The 25,357-nt window shown below is 34.1% G+C and overlaps 1 protein-coding gene across 2 annotated transcripts in view; it reads left to right on the forward strand.

Annotated features, from left to right (window-relative positions):
• Window positions 1-583: 583 nt before the first annotated feature.
• LOC129927882 (uncharacterized) overlaps window positions 584-25,357 on the forward strand; it is a 28,335-nt gene continuing 3,561 nt past the window's right edge. The window contains exons 1-4 of one of the 2 annotated variants that reach the window (XM_056039537.1): window positions 584-684; window positions 887-998; window positions 20,169-20,220; window positions 25,232-25,297. In XM_056039537.1, the coding sequence (XP_055895512.1) occupies window positions 984-998; window positions 20,169-20,220; window positions 25,232-25,297 (133 nt within the window). In that variant the 5' untranslated portion in view covers window positions 584-684; window positions 887-983. Of the gene's footprint in view, window positions 787-886; window positions 999-20,168; window positions 20,221-25,231; window positions 25,298-25,357 lie in introns of both variants that reach the window. The other variant, XM_056039538.1, reaches the window with a different exon arrangement.

Raw genomic sequence — 25,357 nt, forward strand, 5'->3', positions numbered from 1 at the left:
CGTAATCGATGTCAAGTTTTTTTTCCCTTTGAAGACATATAGAAAATGTTTATTCATAAAACACTCTAGCCAAAATTGATTTTTCGATAATGAGGCATTTTTAAACCGAAATAACTGTCGACATCGAGTTTTCCCGATATGGCCAATGAGTTGAGAATTTTTTTTTCACATTAATATACACATACCTTGAAATTTTAAAGAACATTGTTACAGCCTTTTCGAAATAAAATGTAGGGTTAGCGCCTTTAGGCGCTCAGTATACACAACTCTGCCCGAGCCCCCTTCAAAGGTAGCCAAGCCAAGCTAAGTTCAAGCAAACTTAGCCACTCGACCACGCTTCCCCTTAATCATCCTTTAAACCCACTACTTCTACCACACCTTGTCGTAGGGATATCTTGACCCTAACAGAAAGGAGAAAATAAACAGCCTTGTCTCACTAATGTTTGAACTTCAAATGTTTCTGTCCGCTGCCTGCCATGAACTATTCTGTACCTCTGCACTGCACTTGATAGGTAGGTCTCTTGAGCCAGCTGGCTGTATCTCTAGTGGGTTTTCAGGAGTAGCTTCTGGAAATTCCCGATGTATCTCTTTTTTGTCGTTCTTCACTAGTTATCATTTCACCATTCTTGTTCTTTACTGGTCTCTCTGACTTGGAAACTTTCCAAATATCGTTTTAATGACTAAGTACATGTCTTTGATTCTGTTATGAAGTACTTCAATGTAGCTCCTCCTGTCTATTCTGATGCTTCGCTTGACAATTCTATCTGTGCTCCATTTAATTTCACAGTACATATATTTCCTCGTGATAAATAAACTATAGTAGTTTGGGAGGGCATTCTATTTTTTTTTTTAGATTTTGAAATGTCAATTATGCTAATCATTTCAGATAAAATGCGATGCCTTTCTTTGAAATTTCTAAAGCAGTTTTAGAGTAGATATTATTTCTTCAGTGGATCTACATTGACACTCTGAATAAACTCGAAATGTTGTCGCCTGAGGTGAGTGATACCTTTATAATTGTTGCGATTACTCTTATATTTTTGTCTTCATATAGTGTGACAATTTTTTAGTCGCGCTTGTCCTGTTGGACAATATCGGAAGAAAATTTTAAATAGTACTTGGAGCAGAAATGTTTATATTGGCATTTATTAGTACCACTGGAATGCCACGACTCCCTGGAGAATTTCTATTTTTCAAGTCAATAATTGCTTTTTAAAATTCATTAAGCCTTAATAGACTTCCCAACACTAGAAAATCACGTAGTGTGGCTATTGAGACACCTTCAACTTTAACTTAATAATATAGATATCGAGATAATGATCTGTTCATTATTTTAGCTCCTTGAGTTAATCAGCATTTTTTCCAAAGATTTTAATAGAATGTGGGGTCATTGTTTGACCACATAGGACCCGAGACCGATTTAATGCCATAAATCAAAGCTTTACTGTTTTTTTAAAATATTGTGTCTATATACCAACTATTTCAACAGTAGCGAATCATGAATATCAGGTTCATATAATTCAAGGACCGTGGTATCATTAGAAGATGCAAAATATTATTCTAAATAAGGTGCATCCCTATGTCTAGATCTATGAATAAGGAAAAAAATTAAAGAGTGAAATAAGATGAGAATAGTGATGCTTCTTCTTTTAAACTGTTCGCGCTAAGAAGCGTTTCATTTCAAGAAAATTTTCATTTCAAGAAAATCTTTATCGACTTAAGCTTGTCCTGTTCGTTGCAAATTATGTAGGCCACAGCTGGAGCTGGAAGACACGAGAAATACTGCATTCCTCATTAATCTTCGGACTTGAAGACACGCCTTAGTATATATATATATCTTCACAATCGCAATTGTTCTCTTTTCCTCGAGACTTCCTAACAGGGTCAGTCAGTGAGTTAAGTGTGTCTGGTGTTAGGGGGAAAATAAATAAATTAAATAAATGCTTTTTTACGGGATTGATAGCTAATGTGTGATCGGATAAAATTTCGAAACATTCTAGAAACGAAAGGTCCGCAAGCACCTATCATAGAGTATGCACAAAAACATTTCTTTTTACTATCAGTTTGGCCATTGTATATTCTAATAAAACGGTTGTCCTTGAATGCTAAAAGCGCATCTATATTCACATGATACCCGTATTACAATATTGTTGAAAGATTGGGTATATGTGTATATCGCCTTAATCACTTTTAAACCATTCAATATAACGGCCCACATTACAACGTCACCACACAGTTAACATAATTACTAGTTAGTAAATTCTAAAAAAAAAACTTTTATTTTTTGTTTATTTCTATCTTTCATCAAATGGCTAGCAAACCCATATTATGTAGTACGCACAAACACTTCGTAGGGTCCATTAGTTGTAGTTTTTTTAAGTACCTGAATTATAATGCCTTTAAAACAGAACAGTATTTTGAATGAATCGCCCCTCTAATACACTTTTTAACCTTTCTATAGTTATTGGTAAAACGACAATTACTATTCGCAACTCTTTACATATTTTTTTGTTAGTCATGGATCTATATCTGAATAACCTATCTTTATAAACCATAATGTACACCCCCACAAAATAAATATTTTGACACACTGACAATTTTCAGGACTTTTAATTTTGCCTTACAACAAATGACTATTTGTTTATCTGGATCTAGTCGTTGGCTATCTAATATTTAGTTGGTAGAAATCTAGAATAAAAATAACTGTTGATAATTATAACCATTGTGGTTTCTATCTTTAAAAATGTCTAAGTTGTCCTTGCATTTTCATATTTAATCGTCCACTACAAATGGAAGAATTAGCAATTACGATTCAGTGGTCAGAAACAAAATTGTATATTGTAGATACAAATTGCGACTTTTAGGAAAAATACCGAAATTAAAATACAAATTTTTGATAAAAGCGTGGGGTTTTTCGTGTTTTTATTGTTTTTTCTTAGTGGTCAGGCTGCAAATCTATCAAAACCGGTTCTAAGTGCATAGGAGTTAAAAGGAACGTGTGTACACAGTTTCATGCAATTCCGTACGACAGTTTAAGAGATGTATCGATCAATCAGTCAGTCAGACAGTAAAATTTATTGTAGATTAGTACATATTATTAATATGTACAGAAACAGCTTGGTTTCTCTTATAAGAAAATTGCATACCCCCGCTCCTGCGCTAAGGAAGTTGGTGGTTGAGGAGAGATTGCCCTTACTGCTACTCCCTTGGATCCACCAATGAGTTATATATTGTAATGATAATTAAAGATATTCTATTTTTTTCAGTGATTATAGTAAATTCTTGACGTAATGATTTTATTTGTGCATTATTCGCTATCGGAGTTATTTTTGGCATTCATATAAGGCCAATTATAAAATGTTAATAGCCTATGCAAGGTCAAATAGAGTTTTATTGGAAATATTTACAGTGAAGTTTAAATCTTATTTCTTTAACATTAATCAATTGGTTTAACATATAATAAAAGTTGGCATACGTCATTACTGATAAAGAAATAAAATGGTAAGTCTTATAGTTTGCGTACTTTGTTAAATTACACAAATAAATTAATTTTTACAAAGAAAAAAAATAATAGTAAGTATTTAAACATTTTTCTCTAACCGATGTCAGGTACCGACCCATTAGAGCTGGGTGGACTTATAGGAGTCTTAATATCCAAAATTAAAAACCCCAATCTTTACCATTTAGTACATTAAATCGCAAAAAAACAACATAAGTTAGTTGAATTAAGTTAGCATTAGGTTATATACATTTTTTTTACTTTTAACTGCTTTAAATAAATTTAAAACTACTCCCAAATTTTGCATATTAGCCGACTTTAACATGGCAACATTGACTTCACTAAAAAAGCCACTAAAATGATACGCGTCTTGGTTGCCATCAAGCTATTTTAGACAAATCTATATCATGACTAATAAATTTGAGAAGAAAACAAGCTTTAACACAAAAATATCTAGCAATGTTGAGGGGCATATATTGATATTAATTTACCCCTTCACAACGTAAAAGCAAAAAAAAGTACTAAAAAAAACGTATCATTCGGGAACTCGCTTTCCCATTGCACAGTGCGGGGTTTTAAAACAGCATGCTGATAAACTATGGTCAAAGGAACGGTTAGATTGGTAAAACATAGTAAAACGGCAGGTGTTCTCAGTTCGGTCTTTAGTCATGTATTCTAGTTCATACACCCGTAATGCATGCGGCATTTGAAAATTGACACATTTGAAATATATTTTTTAAAAATATAGGAATTAACATAAACCTCTTTCTGACAGAGCGTTTTGTTCAAGCAGGCATACTAATCTAGAGTTTGAAGAGCCTTCGGCTTAACTGTTTTGATAATCACACGGTCAAATTAAGTAAAAATAAAGTGAAATGAGGGCAAGGGTGGATACTAAAGTGTGACTAAAAATCGATGCACAAAAAGAGTAAGTATATCTTTATGGAGCGTGTTAATCCCAATATCTTCATGTTACGTGAGCTTTCTGATTTGGCCAGCAGAATAATGGTTCAATACAATTTGCATAATCAGTCTTGTTAACACGCACTAAATGTCTCATTTCAGAGCCTTTTGAGTAATGCTTTTACTTAAAAAATTGTATAATATAAATGTATAGGATCTAACTACAAATGTAAAGACTTCATAAGCCACTCTTGCGTATGCGGGGAAAACTATTAATACTACAAGACATTACAGAAGTCATATACAAGTGCAATGAAACCGCAATATCTGAGACAACCAAAGAGAATATATAATGTTAGAAAATCTTTCCAAGTATCCTACTAAAATCGGGTCACGCAACATCTAGAAAAGTAGTTCCCAAACATTTTTGGTTTGTATTTTCCATTGTTTTGTAATATAGCAATTTTGCTTAATTATGACCTTCAAATGTGTTTTTTTCTTCACTGATTTCTAACCGTAGTTAGGTGAAAACACTTAAAAGTAATACAAACACGTGTAAAGTTAAGTTTCCCATTTTGACCTTGTGGTCTATAGTGCAGATGATGTAAAGGTCATCTGTTTCTTGGCCTATGGTTAATAAGGGTGTAAAAAGTGAAATATTACATGAATATTTCAATTTTTTTTATCAAGCAACAAGATTAATATGCGATTACTTGCTCAAATGTGTTAAGAAAATGACAAGAACTTTCATCAGTTGCTTATTCATACAGAAGGTACGATGGTTGTTAAAAAGCTTATGTTTCTTCTATGCTAATGCTCTTATATAAAAATTGACTTTTATCTATCTATACTATAAATAAGAAAGTAAGGCGTATGTATGTAAGTGCAGAAAAGAAATCAAAACCGCTTGACCAATTTTGATAAAACTTATATTTCGTCCAAGTCTTAGATTATTCCGCCCCCCTTTTTCTAGCAGGTTGGCAAATTTGATGGGATGGGGAGGCGTCGATGGCATCAATATCACTCCAACCCCCACCATAAACTTTCGAGTGGGGGTGCGTTCAAATTTATTTGTAGAAATAACAGCTTGTGAACAGAATCGATTAAATATATATATAATTAAAAATTGTTATTCATATTTAACCGCTGTTAACCGATTGGGTTTGGAGGCCAAATACATCTACTCCCCTTCCCACCTAAATCCTTTGAGTGGGAGGGGGCGGTCCTACTTTTATTTAGATATTATAGTTTGTGGACAAAATTAGTTGAACTACTATACAATTTTATATTATATCGCTATACTTCCGGTATATATGCCGATTCGGTGAGGTGTGGGGGGGGGGCTTTATTTTCTACTGCCCTCCCCACTCTAGACCTCTGAGTGGGGGGGGGAGGTCCTATTTTTATAAAGAAATCATACTTTGTGAACAAAATTATTTGAATTGTTATATAAGGTACATATTGATGTTTTAACCCATTTGTATATTATGTCGCACACAGACTCTGATCTCAAATTTTATCATTGTGACAAGTCAAAAACTCGCTGTCAGAGTCACTCAAATTTATCACAGCATTAATTATTATTTTACCTTATTTATTTATTTTATTTTAATTATTTCCCCATCCTACCCCCAAATTCTTCCCCCGCACCACCTTTTCCGCTCCAGGCTAGACTTAGTTGACCACATTGGAGATAGCTAGGCCACGTCTTTCGATTTATCTTCCCTTGACCGGGGCAAAGATACGCACAGACTTTGATCTTATCGGCAGGATGTCTGACAGCCGCAGTGGACACCACCTTGTGTGGAATGCAAGTCACCCCCCCCCCTTTCTCCTATGTCTCTCTTTGATCTAGGAGTCCACGAGGACAAACACGCCCATTGACCTCCCAATGTGCGAATCCCATCTCTTGTCGGACTTCACCCACGTGTAAGATAATTCTAAGCCTAGGACATTTCCTGTGTCCGCCCACATTCTCCATGCCTGTATATAAGGTAAATTAAATCAGGCTAGACTCTCTTTCACTTCTCATTCGAGCTGAACTATCGAGTCTGGACTGTATCATTTATTCTCACTCCTAGAGGAATACCTGGTGGTAAGCCGAACTTAATCACAAGTTCCATCTTAATTACTCTGTGTATATTTCCATTGGATTTTATCATGTGTATTTTGCTTAGTTCATTTATATTTAATTAGTGCATTGTGTATTTCTCACTGGCGTAAGTAGAAAACATAAACATGTCCTATGTATTTATTTATGAATTGCATTAATCTATTAATGCTACGTTGCTCACTTGATCGTTGATGCAACCATATATATATTTGTACATCTTATTCTATTTCCTTTATCTCGGTTGACAGCCTTGATAATTTTACTATCGCACTAATACTGCGCTTAGAAAGGAGATATGAATTATCTCCCCTGTAGCCATTTCACTCTAACGAGAGTTGCGCCGCTTGAACAGACACCCTCTCCATTCAAGCGCGCTCCATTGTTCTCGATCGACGGTCATATGTAAACATACCGTCAGGGTCACTGACCACCGCCCAATTCACCCCCCCCCCTTTCTTTCTCTATCCACCTGTGTTGTTTATTTGAGATTATTATTTCCCCTTCTATGTACATTTTATATTATTATTTCCCCTTTTATGTACATTTTTATATAATGCTACTATCTGCCATCTATTTTCCAAATCCCATTTGTCATCATCTCCCCTTTTGTGCTCAAAAGCAATTTTACCAATCTGACGAATGCACCTCAGTCGAGGGCATCGATAAGATGCATAAGAGACATGTCCTAACTTGTCTTTATTTATCCGCAGCCTCCCTCAGGTGTCTGCCTATCTGTTTGATATCAAGAATCACCTACTATCTTTGTGCTTAGTGCTATTCAGCACTGCACTAGCTCACTGACCTGCCTACCTATTTATTTATTGGATCAACGATCTATTTATCTGCATCTGTGCTTAGTGCTATTCAGCACTGCACTTACCTACTAAGATCTACTCAACTCTACCACTTGGCGCTATCGGCATTGCCCGCCTATTCGACAGCCTACCTGTCAAGCTATTAGGTGCGACGTCCCTATAGATTCAGATCTGTGTGAGACGTCATAGCTACGCCAACCCTCTGCAACTCACTGGACATATCCTGTCAACTACGCTGCCCACGGCAGATCAGCTCTGCCCGCAGTACACTTGTGCCCACGGTAGCCGGCCACCCGCCCGACTGTGCCCACTACAGATATTAGATTTTGGGATTGAAACTCCACAAGAACTATATCACCGGCGTCCCTCTATCCGCTAGAGCGCCACCTCCAGCTGCAGAACCTCAAGCCAGGACACAGCCAGCTGCGACATCAACAGGAAAACCAGCTAAGTCAGAGAACAAAGTGACATACTCTCTTATTAAATGCAAGAGTGATGATTAAAGCTAGTATTATTTAGAGATAGAAGCAAACCCTCCCCCTTTTTATTCTTATATGTATATTTATGTGAATAAATATTCTTCATTTTTAACTTTTGTATCTATCTTTCATTGCTTTGTCTCGTTGCGTGTCTGCTCCCGATTCATATGCTGATAGGTTGGTGTGTGATAGCTTTAAAAATAATCATCCCCTAGACATTAAACACGCCAAACACACGTCACATCCCCCCACCTGTCACAATCATTAGTAAATATAAAACGAAAAAGAGTTGTACCAGGTGGTAAGGGCGTTACATGCAATAGCCTTCCGCCCATCGGACAAAACATTACTTTTTTTCTTTAGCAATTTAGTTAATTAAACAATTACAAAATTAAGTTTTCACTTCACCGACCTCTCCCCTTTCCAGACAAAAATATGACGTTTAAAAACATTTTAAACAATTTTGAAATTATAACTCACAATATATCCTTGAATCATAAAAATGCCAAAAAATTAGAGTAGAATCTAATTGGCCCAATTAATTTATCCTCCCACTTCCAAAATTTTTGTTTAGAGCTTTGAATTATAGTTCTGTTACAAAACAAAGTTATGAACATGCCTATTGAACAAAATGTATCACTTACAAATGACCTTTTTTTTAAATATTATTTTTCGAATATTTTTTTTCGGTGGCGATCCTCAAAGTATTAATGTAAATATATGGGGAATATTATCTTTTCCAAGGAACAAATCGGTAAATTTGCAATATAGTAAGGGTCTGTTAATTTAAATTATAATATTTTTCAAGTAAAACATTTTCAAAAGGACCTTTTTGAATAAGATGAATAATGAGCTGTAGATGTCAGGAGAATGCATTTCTGCTGTGAAGAATGCAAGAAAACGCTTTTGGCGTCGGCGCTAGGCCCCTGAAATCATTGGGGGAGCTTACAGCGTTCCTCTAGAGCCCCTAGCTGTCACGATAAAGGCCTTATCATGGCTTTTTTGTATGTGTGTGTTTTTTCGCCAAAGGTTGAGAAACACTGCTTTTTTTAAATTCTAATATATATATATATATATATATATATATATATATATATATATATATATATATATATATATATATATATATATATATATATATATATATATATAAACACACATACACACATCTCAGTCGTACTATCCAGTGCTTTTAAATCCCTGGAAGACGGAATATACATCCATAGCAGATCCGATGGAAGGCTCTTTAACCTGACACGTCTTAAAGCCAAAACGAAAAGGCGTCGTATCTTGATAAGGGAGCGGCTGTTTGCCGATGACGCGGCACTCGTATCTCACTCACAAGGAGGTCTACAGAAGCTAGTGAACGCCTTAGCAGCTGCTTGTCAAGAGTTTAGCCTTACTATAAGTCTCTCCAAGACCGAAATCCTGGCACAATACGTCGCAGAAATACCTATAATACAAATTGGGAACCACACCCTTTCAGTGGTGCAGGAATTTACCTACTTGGGTTCAACAATTGTCAGTAACCTAGACTTAGACATCGAGCTGACAAAAAAGATAGGAAAAGCTACCACAGCATTGGCAAAACTCTCCAAGCGCGTCTGGAAAATGGTAAATTGACCACAGCGACCAAAATCCTAGTCTACAACGCCTGTGTTGTGAGCACTCTCCTTTATGGCAGTGAAAGCTGGTCAACATACATGTACCAAGAGCACAGATTGAATAGTTTCCACTTGCGCTGCCTGAGACGCATAATGGGCATCTCTTGGAGGGACCATGTCTCCAATCAGGAAGTTTTAAGATTGGCCAATATGAACAGCATGTATGCTCTCCTGACACAAAGAAGATTACGCTGGCTCGGACATGTCACCCGCATGCCAGATGGTAGAATCCCGAAAGATATCTTATATGCTGAGCTTGTGGAAGGAGTCAGACCCAAGGGCCGCCCAAGACTAACATATAGAGATTTTTGCAAGCGAGACATTAGAGCCTCAGGAATCAGCAAAAGTATGTGGGAAAATATAGCCAAAGACAGGAGTGCATGGAGGCAGACTGTGCGTGCTGGGACAACCCTTGCTGAGAACAAAAAAATTGAAGCGGCTTTAATCAAGAGGGATAAAAAGAAAGCTGCCCTGTCTGCTAGCCCTAAATCAGAGGCATACACATGTACGAATTGTGGCAAAGTCTTCCGTTCTAGAATTGGCTTGATTAGCCACACCAAATTCTGCCCCGTCTTAAGATTAAGCCAAAACCAATGACTCATTTAGGCGCATCCATTGCCTATATATATCTTGTCCCGCTCTTGAGTACTCCACAGCACTATGCTGGTACTTGCCATTCTGTCCGATTAGTCTAGTTTTGTGACGTTACGCACAGGCCGCCAAGTCCAGACTTCACATGCTAGGTTTGACAGAACCTCAGTGTACTGAGTGCCATGGACACGTCAGATACCCTCTACCTGGTTTAGCCGGCAAGTCAAAGCCGTTTCCGGGGTGTGGCCGCGGCGCATGCTACAGCTTCTGGGAGCCACATGTGAGAGTTGGGTACCGTGTGGGGACCAAGAGTGAGCCAAGCTACCCTCAAAAAGAGGATACGACTGCCTGTCCACTAGAGGTGCTACCCCTCTTAGATACCCCATACACCCCATATATATATATATATACTGTACGAGCGTTTATGCTTAGGGTTAGGGTTAGGGTTTAATGGGGGTTAGGGTTAGGGTGTGGAAAAAAAATCGCCCTTCCCTCCCACGCCAAAGTTTTGGATCCGCTAGTGGATAACATAAACTCTTTTGTAATATTTTTTTTTAATATTTTCAATATATTGTTACGTATTTCTGAACTTTCTGGCTAAATGTACTAGTAGACTCACAACAAAAAAAATGCAAAAAATATGACAACTGAACTTTCAGCTTCATATAACTTTATTGACTATTAACTCTAGTAATTCGTTACTGAAACTAGTAGCGTAAAATATCTGGGTGTTTACAGTTCACCTTACGTCGTTGCATTTCATCTCTTCTTAACTTGCATTGAACCGTATTTTGCTCTACTCAACTGTTCCAAGTCGTACTCAACTCTACCAAATCAGAGTCTCTTTCTTCGACTTTATCGACTGTAACCGCTCAAGTCCACTCTAACTATCTGTATAGACTTTAATGAATGTAGTCAACTCCAGTTAACTGAAACCTTATTAATTTGCATCGATTTGTACACATCTCTCTTCTGCTGTCACGCACAGGAAACAATACTAACAACAACTCTGTCGACGACTCTACCGACAACTAACTTTTGACATTAACTCTCTGGTTTCTATAGTAACAAATCACTTCTCCAATGTTGAAGAAACACTGCTAGTAAAATTACGAGACGACACGTCAAATCCCGTCATTGTTTATACATGTACATTTCAGAAAACACTCGCTGCTGTGTCGTCTCTACCTGTCACTGCTGATTTGTAATAATATTAAGTAATAATTAAGTTTGCGATAACATTTTATTTAATTTAATAACCGATAGACAACAAAAATTAAAGAAACAGAAACGTCTATTAGTTACAAGATAAGTTAGTTAATAATTGTTATAATTTAGTTTCTGATACAATTTAAACAGCACAACTGTAACACACTCCATGCTTTTTAAATCTTTGCTTAGATTAATCTATTATTTATTCTATTACCTAGCAACATCCACAACCATAAAACTTAAAGCAATGCTTTATTATTAAGTATACAATACACGCTAAGTAACAATACACGCTAAGTAACAGTACATACTAAGTAATCTTTTAAACATAAACATATAGTTGATCTAATTTTCAAGAGAGCATGCTAAACTTCTGACAAACTTTTTTTTTTTTACTATACAGAGTGTTAATGTGTTTAATAGAAAAAAAAAGATTTAATGTGAGGATATTCATTGTGGAAATTTAAACAACCGTTTACTATAAAGTATATGAATTCAAGTGAATGTCTAAGTGAAAAGTGAAGATGTTATATCTCCGAATATCATATTGACCGTTAAAAAAAAACAAGCAACAATGATTGTGAGGGGCTGAATGAGCTAGCTTAGTTTACTGCTTAGAAAAGATACATTTTAAAAAGTAATTGGAAATACAGATGTAGATGTGGTAACTTTATTTAGACATAATATAATATATATATATATAATCTAATAAACAAAACGGCTTTAAGTAAAAAATTAAAATTACTTAAGTAGTTCTAAAAAGAAAAACATGAGATCTTTTGAACCTCCCAAAACATTTTTCAATAGAAACTGAACATTTACATTAAAAAGCAACTCAATATGCATTAACTAAACCTACATATGTCACGATAAACGACATTTCAAAACTTGAGTCCACTCTAATCTCTCTATTTTCAAGTATGTGAAAAGTTGTGTTTCCGGTTTCTACGAAGACAGGCGTGGTTGCAATAAAAGAGATTTAATTGTACTTTTAATGACATCAGGAAACAGGGGATGGGAAATCTAAAATATATATTGTTTACCTACTTTAAAATGTAATATTTAACCTAAATAAATTAAATAATTTGAATTAGCAAGTCACTGTAACTGCAACCGCTTCTGTAACTACATGCTCTTAGAATAAAATAGCTAGGATGTAAATTTCTGTGTACATACACATCTCCAAATATATTCGAGGAAAGGCTAAAAATGGAAGTAGTTTAGTCGCTCTTGGAGGATTTTCTGGGGGATATTTGGTAAAAAAAAAAACAGGTTTACTAACCTCCTGTTTTTAAAAATGACAATTTCATGCAGATTAATACACTCAATTATCTCAGACAGCTATATGTCATTGGTTTGCAGTATACATTTTAATTCATCTCAACACTTACTTGGTATTAAATCTCAATATTATCACAAAAATTTCAATTAATTAAAATATTCTAAGTCTTTGTTATTATATTTATATATTATTTTAACATATCTTTGATAGTATTATAATTAACACCATTTTTTTTCCTTATTTTTGAAAAAAAATCTTGATAATATAAGCTACGCCACTTGAAAACATAGAGAGAAACAATAATCTGTATGCTATATTCGAAATTATAAATAATATTTAGAAATGATACTACAAATCGACAACATCAGTAAGACAATAAAACTGTTTTTTTTTTCGATTTTCTCTTTTACCAATTTAAAGTGTTTAAAAAAATGCTCTTGATTATATATACACATATATTAAATATAACTAAATTAAATTAATGTTCTTTTTTTTAAATTAGATTTTTTTTCCTTAAAACCAAGAGCTAAATAAATATATTGCTTGTGCGTTTTACACAATGGGATCGATTTTGTAAACACAGCGTACAAAAGAAAAAATTCAAACAGAAGTGAGTAGTATGTTATACTGTTTTAACATTTTTTAAGGATTCTCTTAGCTTTTTGTTTTTATTGGCTTGTTTTTACATCTTCATTCCATTTGTCAACTTTAAATCACCCATGCTATTTAAAATCCAATGTTTTAAAGCAATTTACAAAAGATGTATTTGACACGCTAATAGTGAATAAAAAAGGCAATTCTAATACGTAAACATATTCTATAAATCAATTAGAATTTAAATGCATCAAAATTTGTATATGATTTTACTTAACGTTCATTTTGTTAAAATAAAAAAAAAATATGTAAAGTAATAAATTGATGAAAATCGTATGATCGTCTTTTAATAAATACAATTTTAATTATTTCTTAAATATGATATGTTTGAATTTCGTGTATTCGTGTATTTTCGTGTCTAATCTGGTTTTTGGAGAACTTCTAAATAACAATACGGCACTAAATACATTTATCTTCTTGTTGGTCAAAGTTGCGATTGTCAAAGAAAAAAGAAAATCCTTTACAACTCATCTTTATCACAAAGACATAGAATTGTATTAGATTGAAATACATTTTTTATATTGTTCATATTCGTTAACGAGATTTTGAAATAAAAATGTCATTTCAAGAAAATGTAATTTGAAGACATTATTATTACAGTTTTTTTAAAGCCGAGAACTCATATACATCAGTTTTTTCGCAATAGCTGTCTGGAGCTAAAAACTAACTTACGGGCAACTGTGACGGACCTCGTGTATGACGTGTGTGAATGGCTTGTTTGGTGTCTAGGGGATGATTATTTTTGAATTTTCACACACTGGTCCATCAGAGATAAATTGGGAGCAGATACGCAACGAGACAAACAATGGAGAAAGATACAAAGTTGTAAAACTAAAGAGTATTTATTTACATAAATATACAAAGTAAATAAAATAAGGGAGTGGGTTTGCATCTATCTCGTTAGCAATATTGTATCATCATACTAAGCACTTAATTATGAGAGTATGTCACTTTCGTCCTCTGCACTTAGCTGGTTGCCCTACTGATGTCGCAGCTGGCTGTGATCCTAGCTGGAGGTTTCGCAGCTGGAGGTGGCGCTCTAGCGGGTAGAGGGTCGCCAGCGATACAGTTCTTGTGGAGTCTCAATCCAAAGTTCTGATATCTGTAGTGGGCACATTATGGTAGGTTGCCGGCTACCGTGGGCAAAAGGGTACTGCGGGCAGAGCTGATCTGCCGTGGGCAGCGTAGTTAGCAGGATAAGTCCAGTGAGTTGCGAAGATCTGGCGGAGCTATGACGCCTCGCACAGACACGTGGTCTATAGGGACGTCGTGCCTAAGAGGTTGTCAAGTGGAATGTCAGCTAGGCAGGCAAGTAGAGCCGATAGCGACAGGTAGTAGAGCCAAACAATTAGTTGAGTAGATCCAAGTAATAGGTAGTAATCCTAACAAAAAGTTGAGTAGTGTCAAGTAGACCGGTGACACTGAACAGCAAATAGACAGACATCTGAGGGAGGCTGCGGATAAACAAAGACAAATTAGGACAGTCTCTCATGCATCTCAAGGATGCCCTCGACTGAGGTGCATTCGTCAGGTTGGTAAAATTGCTTTTGAGTACAATGGGGAGATTATGATTATAATTTGGAAAATAGATGGCTGACGATAGCAATATAAAAATGTACATAGTAAGGGAGATAATTGTCTCAATTAAATATCATAAGTTGGAAGAGAAAAAGGGGGGAATGGATGGTGGTCAGCGACCATGATAATTTCTTTACATATGGCCGTCGGCCAAGAAAAATGGAGTGCGCCTGAGTGGAGAGAGTGTCCGTTCAAGGGGCGCAACTCTCGTCGGAGCAAAATGAGTAAAGGGTAGATAATTCATATCTTTTTTCTAAGCGCAGTATTAGTGCGCTAGTAAAATTATCAAGGCGGTCAGCCGAGATAAAGGAAATAAAATAAGATATACAAATACATACATGGTTGCCTCAACGATCAATTGAGCAACGTAGCAATATTATCGTGAATATAAATTAATGCAATACATAAATACATACATATGCCATGTTTATGTTTCTACTTACGACAGTGAGAAATACACAATGCACTAATTAAATATAAATGAAATAATAAAATCCGCATGGTAATATCCAGTGAGTAATATACAAAGACTAATTAAGATGGAACTGTTATTAAGTTTGGCTTACCACCATGTATTCTTCTAAAAGCAAGAATAATTGTTAGTCCAGACTTGACTGGTCAGATAGAATGAAAAGTGATAGTGTGTATCTGTCCCGCCTTATTCTATCGTATAGAGGTCCGGAAGAAAATGGCGGAAACAGGAAATGCCATAGGCTAAAGATTATCTCTCACGTGGGTAAAGTCCGACGAAAGTTGCACTTTGGAAGGGTCAAGAGGCGTAATGACACGAATAATCTCCATGATCAAAGAGAGACGTGGGTGGGGTGGAAGAAATAATGAGGTGTATTCCATCCCAGGTGGTGTCGACGTAAAAGTCACACATCCGCGCCTAAGGCCAAAGTAAGTGACTGTTTGTTTGATCTTATCCCCGGTAAAAGGGTTGATAAACGAGAAGTCGTGGCCTAGTTGTCGCCAAAGTGGTGGGCTAAGTCTAGCGAGAAGAGGAAAAAGGTGGGGGTTGGTAGGGAAATCGGGACTAAAAATGGGAAATAATTAAGATAAAATAAATAAATAATTATTAATAATTGAAATAAATAAACTTTAAACCAATAGCTTTAAGGCATACGCTAATTAAAGCACTGATTTGCGCAATAAATTTACAGTGCAAGCTATTATATATGCCGTCTTGATCTGACTTGGAATTCTTCTGCCATTTAATGAGAGAGATTAAATAAAATTGTGTCATACAAGGTATTTGACAAGGAATTATGATTTTAAAACCATGCGAATTGCATATGATGTGCTTACGTGTTAACACAAATAACAGGAAAGAACACTAACAGCATTGACAGCTTACATACATTGCGATATATGATGCTAGATAATGCAAAGCTCTTTTTTTTTAATCTTCGAGTCTTTCTAGGGAGCCTTCATTACAGCAAATGAGTCTGATAATGTTAAAGGTGTCCTAAAGAAACTAATATCAAATTCACAGACAAAGAGGAATTTGAATTTTATCACTCATTTACGCCGCAAGAATATTCGGGGATTAAATTTAGAAAACAATATTACAAAGAGAGTTTGTGTTATAATATTTGACAAAAAACAACAACAACAACGAAACTTCTGTTATTCATATAAGCTATTTAGGAACACTGCTAAAATGTTAGGGAAAGCAAAAAAAAAAAACGAACGTTTGCTGTCATCTATCCCAATATCTGGTCTCCCTGTTTTCTTCATTAGATTCTTCATTGGCAATATTGAGCAGATAAAAAAATTACATGCTATTCTTATCATCACAGCTTAATCACTCTCCAATCTTTCAAAATTCTCATTTTAGCGAGTTTCAGTGTGTCTTTGAAAATTATGTCAAAAGCCTTATTTTTAAGATAACAAAAAAGTCATGAGACTTTGATCCCATTCCAACTTCCTTTCTCTTTGAATGTTTAGATGAGATTGTACCCAAAATTACAAACATTGTGCACTCTTCACTGACTTCAGATATTGTAACACATCAATTTACTTTAATGCACTTGTCAGGCTTTTATTAAATAAATCCAGTCTTGACCCGGAATGTGTAAAAAAAAAACCAACTCTCGCCGGGTATCAAATCTTCCTTTCCTTTCAAAGCTTCAGGAGCGCATCGTGTTAGCACAAATTCTTTCTCATCTTGAACAGTACTTTCTCTTGGAAGAATTTCAATCTGCATATAATAAGTGCCGTAGCTCAGATACAGCAGTGGTCAGTGTCACAAACCGCTGTGAGCCCACAACCGTTTGTGTGTGTGTAGCAGAACAACCGCAGTCCACTACCATGGCCTTAGTTATTTTGTAAAATTTTAACTTGATTTCTGTTATTTATATTTTAGATCTAATGTCATTATTTATGTTTTAATATATTTTAATTAGATTTGTTTTATTATTGGAAGGGGAAATAAGTATTTTTTTTGTGCTTTAATGTTTATTTTGTTGTCACGGGACCAGAGTACCTAGGCTACAACGAGGGCGGGGTGATCTGGAGAATCTGTGGAACGGGGCAGTTGGCGCGGCTTACGTCATCACGGGTCAGATACCGATGATGCATGTAGACGTAACCACTGAGGTTATGCGTCACTGATGATGCAAGGGGACGTAACCACTGTGTTGCGGTGTAGTCCACATGGGAGGAATTTTTGCTCTGAAAAAGGCACAGTTAGTTGGCGTGGGTCTTGTAGAGCGGACGGTCGTATTTCCCGCTTCTGCTTGTCTTCTCAATATTGTACGAGAGACTGATAGTGAAATCTAATGTTAATAGCGATTAGAGACCTTAGTTTAGTAGCTGATGTACCTGTATATAACGTTTCATTTGGAAGTTTATATGTTGTGTGTAAATAAAGTTACAGTTTAAAGTTATAGTTTCTAACTATATTCCGGTGTTTAGTTTCATATCTTAATTATATAGACTAACACCAAAATCTAACTATATTCCGGTGTTTAGTTTCATATCTTAATTATATAGACTAACACCAAAATCCAGCGTCAACAGTCAACCCTAGATTACTACCAGTTCAAGCAGGCGCCAGCACACTGCTAGCGTCTTGTGACAGTCAGGTTACTAAATGACTTACTTTACAATTCCGACATAGGCCACATATCAATACTTTACACGATGAAGCCTTCGATACGCTAGAACATGAAATTCTGAAGGCTTTATTTTCTGCCACTTTTGGTTTAGCAGGAATCGTCCTAAAGTGGCTTAGATCCTACCTGACTGAAAGCACCCAAAGTGTAGATGTTAACCATACAGAATCAACAAGCTTACTCTAAGTACGGTGTACCCTAAGGATTAGTTCTTGACTAAGTACTGTCCAATCAACGGTGTCATACAGCCAACCGGCATCTTATACCACTTCTTTGCAGACGACTCACAGTTATACAATTCCTCAGTACCCTCAGAGGTGTCGCATCTGACAGCAAAAATCAGTGGTACCGTTGCAAGGATGAGCGATTGGATGGTTGACAATAAGCTCAAGATGAACGAAGACAAGACAAAAATAAGATTGTCACTAGGGACAACTTCGCAAAAAGTCAAGAGCAAGGATTCCCTTTTTATCACGAACTGCCAGGTTCCATATTTACATGCATATATATATATATATATATAATTAATTTCAACTAAAACAAAGTTCGTATAATTTTTTTTAAATACAATATTTGAAATATTCCTATCAATGAATTACTTAATAAATGTGAAATATATTTTATAATGATCCATTGACAATTTTTCCATTGCGACCTTAGATGCACATTTTTGTTCCAATGCACGAATCTATGAATGATGTTTAAGTTATTAATGAAGAAATTTGTCACCTTTTTAACAAACTCACTTCCCCTGAAGTTTTTTTGTTTTTAAAAGTGGTGTATTTTTTAAAAATATGCTTGCGTACATAATTTTAAAAAATGAATTGTTCAGTTTCGGAAAGAAAAAAAAGTAGCCGTTGCATAAGAACTTTAAATGATCCAAAATATTATGATGAACAATTTTCAATTTCTCTTCAAATCTTTGAGATCTAAACGGGACGGACGGTCGGACAGACACACCTTAAATAACTAATAACGTCATTTCCCCTTTCGGGGGCCTCTAAAATGATACGTTATTTTCTTATTATGAAATTTAAATTTGTTATCGCACTTAAAGTTAGTAAAACATGTTTAAATCTTAGCGGCAGAATCTATACAAATCTCTGAGTCAATTCCAGAGTATCTATAATGGAATAAGTGATATGACAGAATTACCTCGATTATAGGGTGTTAATCCACAACACTGGCTTTTCTTTTACTATTATACACATATTTTTACAACATCTCTATTCAAGTCAGAACTTCATGGAAGCTGGAGGGTAGGTGCAAGGCGTAGTTTGAAACCAGGACACGGATCTAAAAAAGACTGCTCAAAAGATTTTCCTAGAAATTTAACAGTTTAAGCAATTGCAAACAATTACTAGCTCATTGTTTTTAGTTTTTGAAAGTAAAAAAATGATACATTTCTAATTTGGCTATAAATCTGAGTATAAAAATATATGTAGTTAGCTGGGGGGTATGCGGTTTAGTAGGAGTAGTAGTACCTCTGTTAACTGGGCAGTCGATATTTCTGAGCAGCTCATTGATCCTAGTCTCCAATCATAGCCCAAATCTCGCCTAAGTCTCCAGACAGTTGTCAGCATACGGCAACAGCCAAACATCAGCAAAATGTGTCAACTAACGAGCTAAACAAGATGAGGGTAAGCCAGAGGTAGTATCAGATAAAGCTATGGTCTCGATCAAAACCCAACATGTAAAGTCTAGTTGTGTCTGAATGGCGCTCATGTCACAAAAATCGAACTACCAGGGCCATCAGGTGTCACCTAGCAAACGCTGGGAACTATATAAAGAACATTGTTCATCTACTGCACCCAAAATAGCTCCAGGTATCTTCTGAACCCTCTTCTGCAACTAGATTTAGCTGGAAACGGGCATGACAGATTAAGCATATCCCCCCACTTTAATAAATTGGCATCTTGCAAGCTACATTCTCATTTTCCATGTTTATCAATGAAAAAGCAGCGCAGTGATAGGCAAGTATCGAAGTAGCCGCCATAGCTACAAAACTACACGTAGGCCGCCCAGAGCAAAAGTGTATATTTGCCAATGACCTGGACAGCACTGGAACTAAGAAGCCATCTGAGTGTTTAACCAGCCCTTTTAATGTGACAAGAATATAAAAATCATGACTTTGATGCATATAAGAGTGTAGGTTCCATGCTTGTGTTTCCTGGTTTCATAAAATTCTGACTTAAACAGAGGTATTAAAAAAAAACATTTATGTACAACTACATATTTTTTTCATGATTTTAATTTCAGGCAATAACTGACTTACGTCTACATAATGACAGATATGTTACAAGTTTTAAAGGTATTATTTGTTATGATCTACATGGCCTAAAATAGCATGACATTTTTTTACAATATCTTTAATCAAGTACGAACTATAATGGAGGAACCTGGAAGCTGATCTAGGTTTATATCCAACATCGGAATTGAACAGACAATTGTGTTTTGCAATGACCATCGCTCTTGGGAATAGCCGAATGCAATGCTTTTCTGACAGAAAAGTTTAATACATAAATGTTCAAAAAATGTGAATATCGTCTCTTAAGTTTAGATCTAAATGCTTATTAAAGAAATATTATAAAGTGTACTAGTTCTATGCATCTGCTTAATCAGAATTCTTTCTTGGAAAGGTGGGGTAAAATGTTTTTTTTTAAATCAAACATTCATTAATTTTTAAGAGTAAAAATAAATGCTAAATAAAATGCATACATTTCTTTTTAGTTTTAAAATTTAATTCAGTGAATTGTTAAGAAAACATAATGAAAATGTCTTTCGTATAAGATTAGTATGTAGGTTCTCTAGGCTCTCTATATCTAAATAAATTATAAAAATATTTAGAAAAAAATGATTTTTTAAAAACATATTGTTATAAAATAGGTTAAGTTTTAAATTTAACAACATTTGAAAAAAAAAGATTTAAAAAAATAGATCTAGTTGTAATTTAAAATGTTTTACATAACTCAAAGTTATCAATAAGATTGTATGTGTAATTATCAATAATGAAAATATACAACAATACCAACAAAGGATTTAGAGCAGTGATTCTCAAAGTGATTTATATAGACCCCCAGAGGTGAAAGAAGACTTCAAAGGGGCATACGTGGTGAAGAAAAACTATTGGGGTCTTCGAGATGTCTATGGGGGTCTACGATAATGAATTTCATAAAAGCAGGTCGAGACGTTAATTTTCACATCACATCAAGGAAATTATTCCATACACTAATATATAATTTGTACCTTGTTTAATCCTTTTAATATTTAGGCCTACCTTGCTATTTAAATTAAAAATTGTTGTATTCAATTTCAGTACTTATTCAAAAAGCTTAATTTTGTATATATGTAGCTATTGTTCAACAAAAATGTAGATTATACATCATTGATTATTTAAAATTGGGCTTTATTCCTTCCTTGTCAAAGAAGCGGTTGCCTAAGAGCCTTTTTATAAGGATATGAAACTAATTAAGTTGGAGGATAATCTGAGAATTTGCAACTCTGACAAAATAGATACAGATTTGACAAACTGACTTGGTGTAGCGCTCAGTGTTGCAAACTGCTTAAGACTATGTGGGACACTTGACATTCTATTTTTTTAAAATTATCAATCAATTTTATCCATATTTCACATTTATAATCCCTATTAACAACCATTGAAAAAAAAATTAAATTGTTATCGAATTACTGGTTATCATGGCTACCATATTAAATTTTTATTTATATTTTATAAATTGCTAACGCTTCAAAACTATTTATGCAATTACCAAAACAATATATACAGTGTGTAAAGCAACCACCCCACCACATTGTTTTTATTCTAGTTTGTAAATATAAGGAAAAAGTTTTTTATACATTTTACTATTATGATTTTGCTTAAGAAACAAAAGTTTTCATATTTTATATTTTTATTGCAATAAAGACAAAAGTTTTCATATTTTATATTTTTATTGCAATAAAGACAAAATGTTAATTCAAACATAAACAATTAAATATAAAAGCTATTGTACTTGGTATTAGTTAAAGGCAGGTAACGTTTCAATAAATTGTATGCATAACTATCGAAGTTGTAGTAAAAAAATGTGAATAAAATTATTTTTTTTGAGAAAATCGCAAACAAAAGAAAAAAAATCAATCAAACTACTTTTCCTTTCTTTTTGTTAGACAAATACAAATAGATTTTGTCGTCTATTACCATGTAGAGATAAACAGATAACGTTTCCATATAATATCTTGAAAAATAATTATGTTATTGGAAAAGAAATGTATACATTTAATTTAAAAATAAAATGTTCAAAAGTTATAGTATAACATTTTATTTAAAAGTACTCAACACATTTTAAATATATTAAGATTATTTATAAAATGCATTTAATATGCTCAATAATTAAGAGATAACATTTGATATAAAATGGCTAAGTGTAGTAAAATTAGTTATAAAAGTATCATTTTAAGAAAATGCAAAATGAAGAAAAATGTTTAAAAAATGTAAACCATATATAATTTTTCAAATAATTTACTTACATTCAGTATTTAGAGATAATGAGAAAATTTTTTCAAAGCTTTATTTAAATATTTGTATAATAATGATGCTATAAAAAAAAGTAAGATGATAAATCATATAATGAACAAAAAGCTATAATGATGATGTGCGTCGGTCGTGATGTCTTGATGCAAGAAATCCAAGATCATCTTATTCATTTCTTTTTCAGCTGTATAAACCTTGAATATTTTGAAAATTTCTTCTTGATTTCTTCTTCTTCTTCATCGGTCTCATTGTTATGTTGGAGTGTTCATATGACTAGACCAATACATGAGATGAACTGCGCAGTGGTTTCCAAATCAGGGAGCTCTCCATATAGTTTTCTTTCTATTGGGGTGATTTGGTGCCAATGTCTTATACGGCCTCTTGGTAAAGAGAGCAGTTTTGGAGGACGTGGTCGGCATTTTCTGGTGATACTCCACATGGGCAGATTTCACTGGTTCCAATTTTGAGCTTCCGGTACATGTGTTATTCTTCTTGATAAAACAGGCTTTTTTTTGTACATATCTAGTGGAAAACAAAAACAAATTAACAGTTTGTTTTTGTTTGTTTTTTAATAAGTTGTGTCATACATTTTGCAAATTAATATTAAATTATATTTTCAAAAGCATATAGATGTTAATCTAATGTATAAATAAATAAATATATATAATATATATAGATATATAAATATATTTATATATATTTACTATTTACATTGGTAATCAATGATTAAATTGTCGAGCGCCGTTTCGAGGCTAGAATGGTGTATTTGTTTTTGTAACTGTCACCTTATTTCCACAACTTTCAAGTCTTGGTTTTATAAGTTTCAAACATTAATTTGAAGTGATTTTACTTGTTAGTTTAAACCTGGTGTATTGTGATGGGTGAGAGCTTAAATATAGATCTAGATCCTTAATGAGCCTGAAGTAACTATAAGGCCCTTGATTATCTTTATACAGCAGTACCATGGTACAGTTATGTACAAAAATAACTTTTTGCCAGATCTATAGTTCTTGTTTCATCCTCTCTAACTTCCTGCAGACTGTAAAAACATATAACGGATTATGACTAGATTAAGAAATTATAAAAATGTATATACATATTATGAAAATATAAATAATTCAACTAGATCTAGACATTTGGATTCATGAATCTAAATGTATTTTCAATAGACCTTATTTTCTAGATTAGTACTTACCTAGTGCTTACCTAGATCTATTATGAGCTGCTAATTGTTAACATCATAACCACTGTATCAAATCTGTTAACTTGTAAACATTCGATCGTAACGTACATCTAGATCTACTGATCTAGAGTTACTCCTCTTTTTATTAACTTCGGATCATGTTGCATGCGACAGTGCTTCTGCACTTCCTTTTATATTTGAGACATTATATTTTATTTAAAAAAATAGACTTCAGAAGATTCAAATCAGTGTACATCAACACTAGGTCTTGCTCTGACACAAAAACAAGCGTTGAACTGTTAACCGTTAGTCTTCCGTAAATACGATCTAAAACCAATCAGTGCTATTAATACAGTACTTACAAGTGCTACATGCTTATAGAATTGAATGTTTATTAGCAATACTAATTCCCCGGTCTATAATAGAAAATACGTCAGGGATTTAAAGTAACTCGACAAAGTCTGATTTTTTAAAAATTGTATTAAAATGAGTTATTGCATTGATTGGACGCAAATAGATTATCCTTGTAGGGAAACAAAAAAGCTTAACATTGATATATAATACTCTAGGTTTACAATTTCTACTTGATTTTAAGTAGGAAACATTGCGTTTTTCTAATAACTATAAAAAGAGCCAGCTAGTCTTACACACGACAAAATAAAATCATAATAATATAATAAAGCACTTGAAGACCATAGAAGATATATTTTGTATGCACAGGAATGGCTGAGCTACTAAAAGTAAGTCAAAATAACAAAAAAAAACACTATATTTTTTATCTTCCACCTAATTTTGGTGTCCCAGATGGGTCGACGACTCTTTTTTTTCCTCAGCAGTGACCCTCAAAACGTTTCCCACGTTTGGGTATAGCTGCAAGACAGTAGAGTTTTGAATTCACCTTTTCTTCTACTAGGTTGGCTGCAAGCCAAGGTTAATAAGTCCCTCTCGCCTTCTCGTGTTAACCAAAATAGTTCAGCGGACTCAATATTTGAGCCACACGTGAATGATAAAGAAATACACACAAAAATACTGCTCTTTGCAAACACTTCTACTATGCTACCTAAGGCCAATTCATTAATTAATTAATATTTAATATTTGAAGAACTACTTCGTAGAAAAACTAATTCCTATATTAAACATCGTATCCTTGCAACGGAGGATGACAATTTGAAAAAACCTCAACATTCCCATTGTGTTTGTTGATTGCAGTAATACATATGTATTGCAATTTAAATTTATTTAAATTAGAGTTTTTGTCAATAAAAATGAAAGATCTCTCTAACTTGTTGCTTTAAATTACTTTTTCACTCTTTAGCTCACTACAGTTAGAATATAGTCTGAAAAAAATGGAGTTGACATGTTTGCTAAAATGAAATATAAGTTGGGCAAAGGCCAACTAAAAACAAAAAAAAAAAACCATTGCAAGGGGTCTACGAGACAAAAACGTTTGGTAACCACTGCTTTAGAGTGTTTTGATGATCTCTCTAATCACTTTATGCACAGTTACATAAATCTTTCAATGTGTTTGTTTAGCTTAAGTTAAAAGTTATTGTACCTAAATTTTTTACTGAATAAACAAGTTAATATTAAACACTGTCAATTTAAATTTAGAGTATTCGAATGTCACTATTGACCATAGCAATGATGAATCAGGTGAAACACAAGGTCTGCCGTTTGGTAAATATCAGTTTTCTTTATCTATACAATTGTATTAGGAAAATATTAATTTTACTTATA

This window comes from Biomphalaria glabrata, chromosome 8 (assembly GCF_947242115.1).
Source record: "Biomphalaria glabrata chromosome 8, xgBioGlab47.1, whole genome shotgun sequence".
In the NCBI taxonomy this organism is placed as follows: domain Eukaryota; kingdom Metazoa; phylum Mollusca; class Gastropoda; family Planorbidae; genus Biomphalaria; species Biomphalaria glabrata.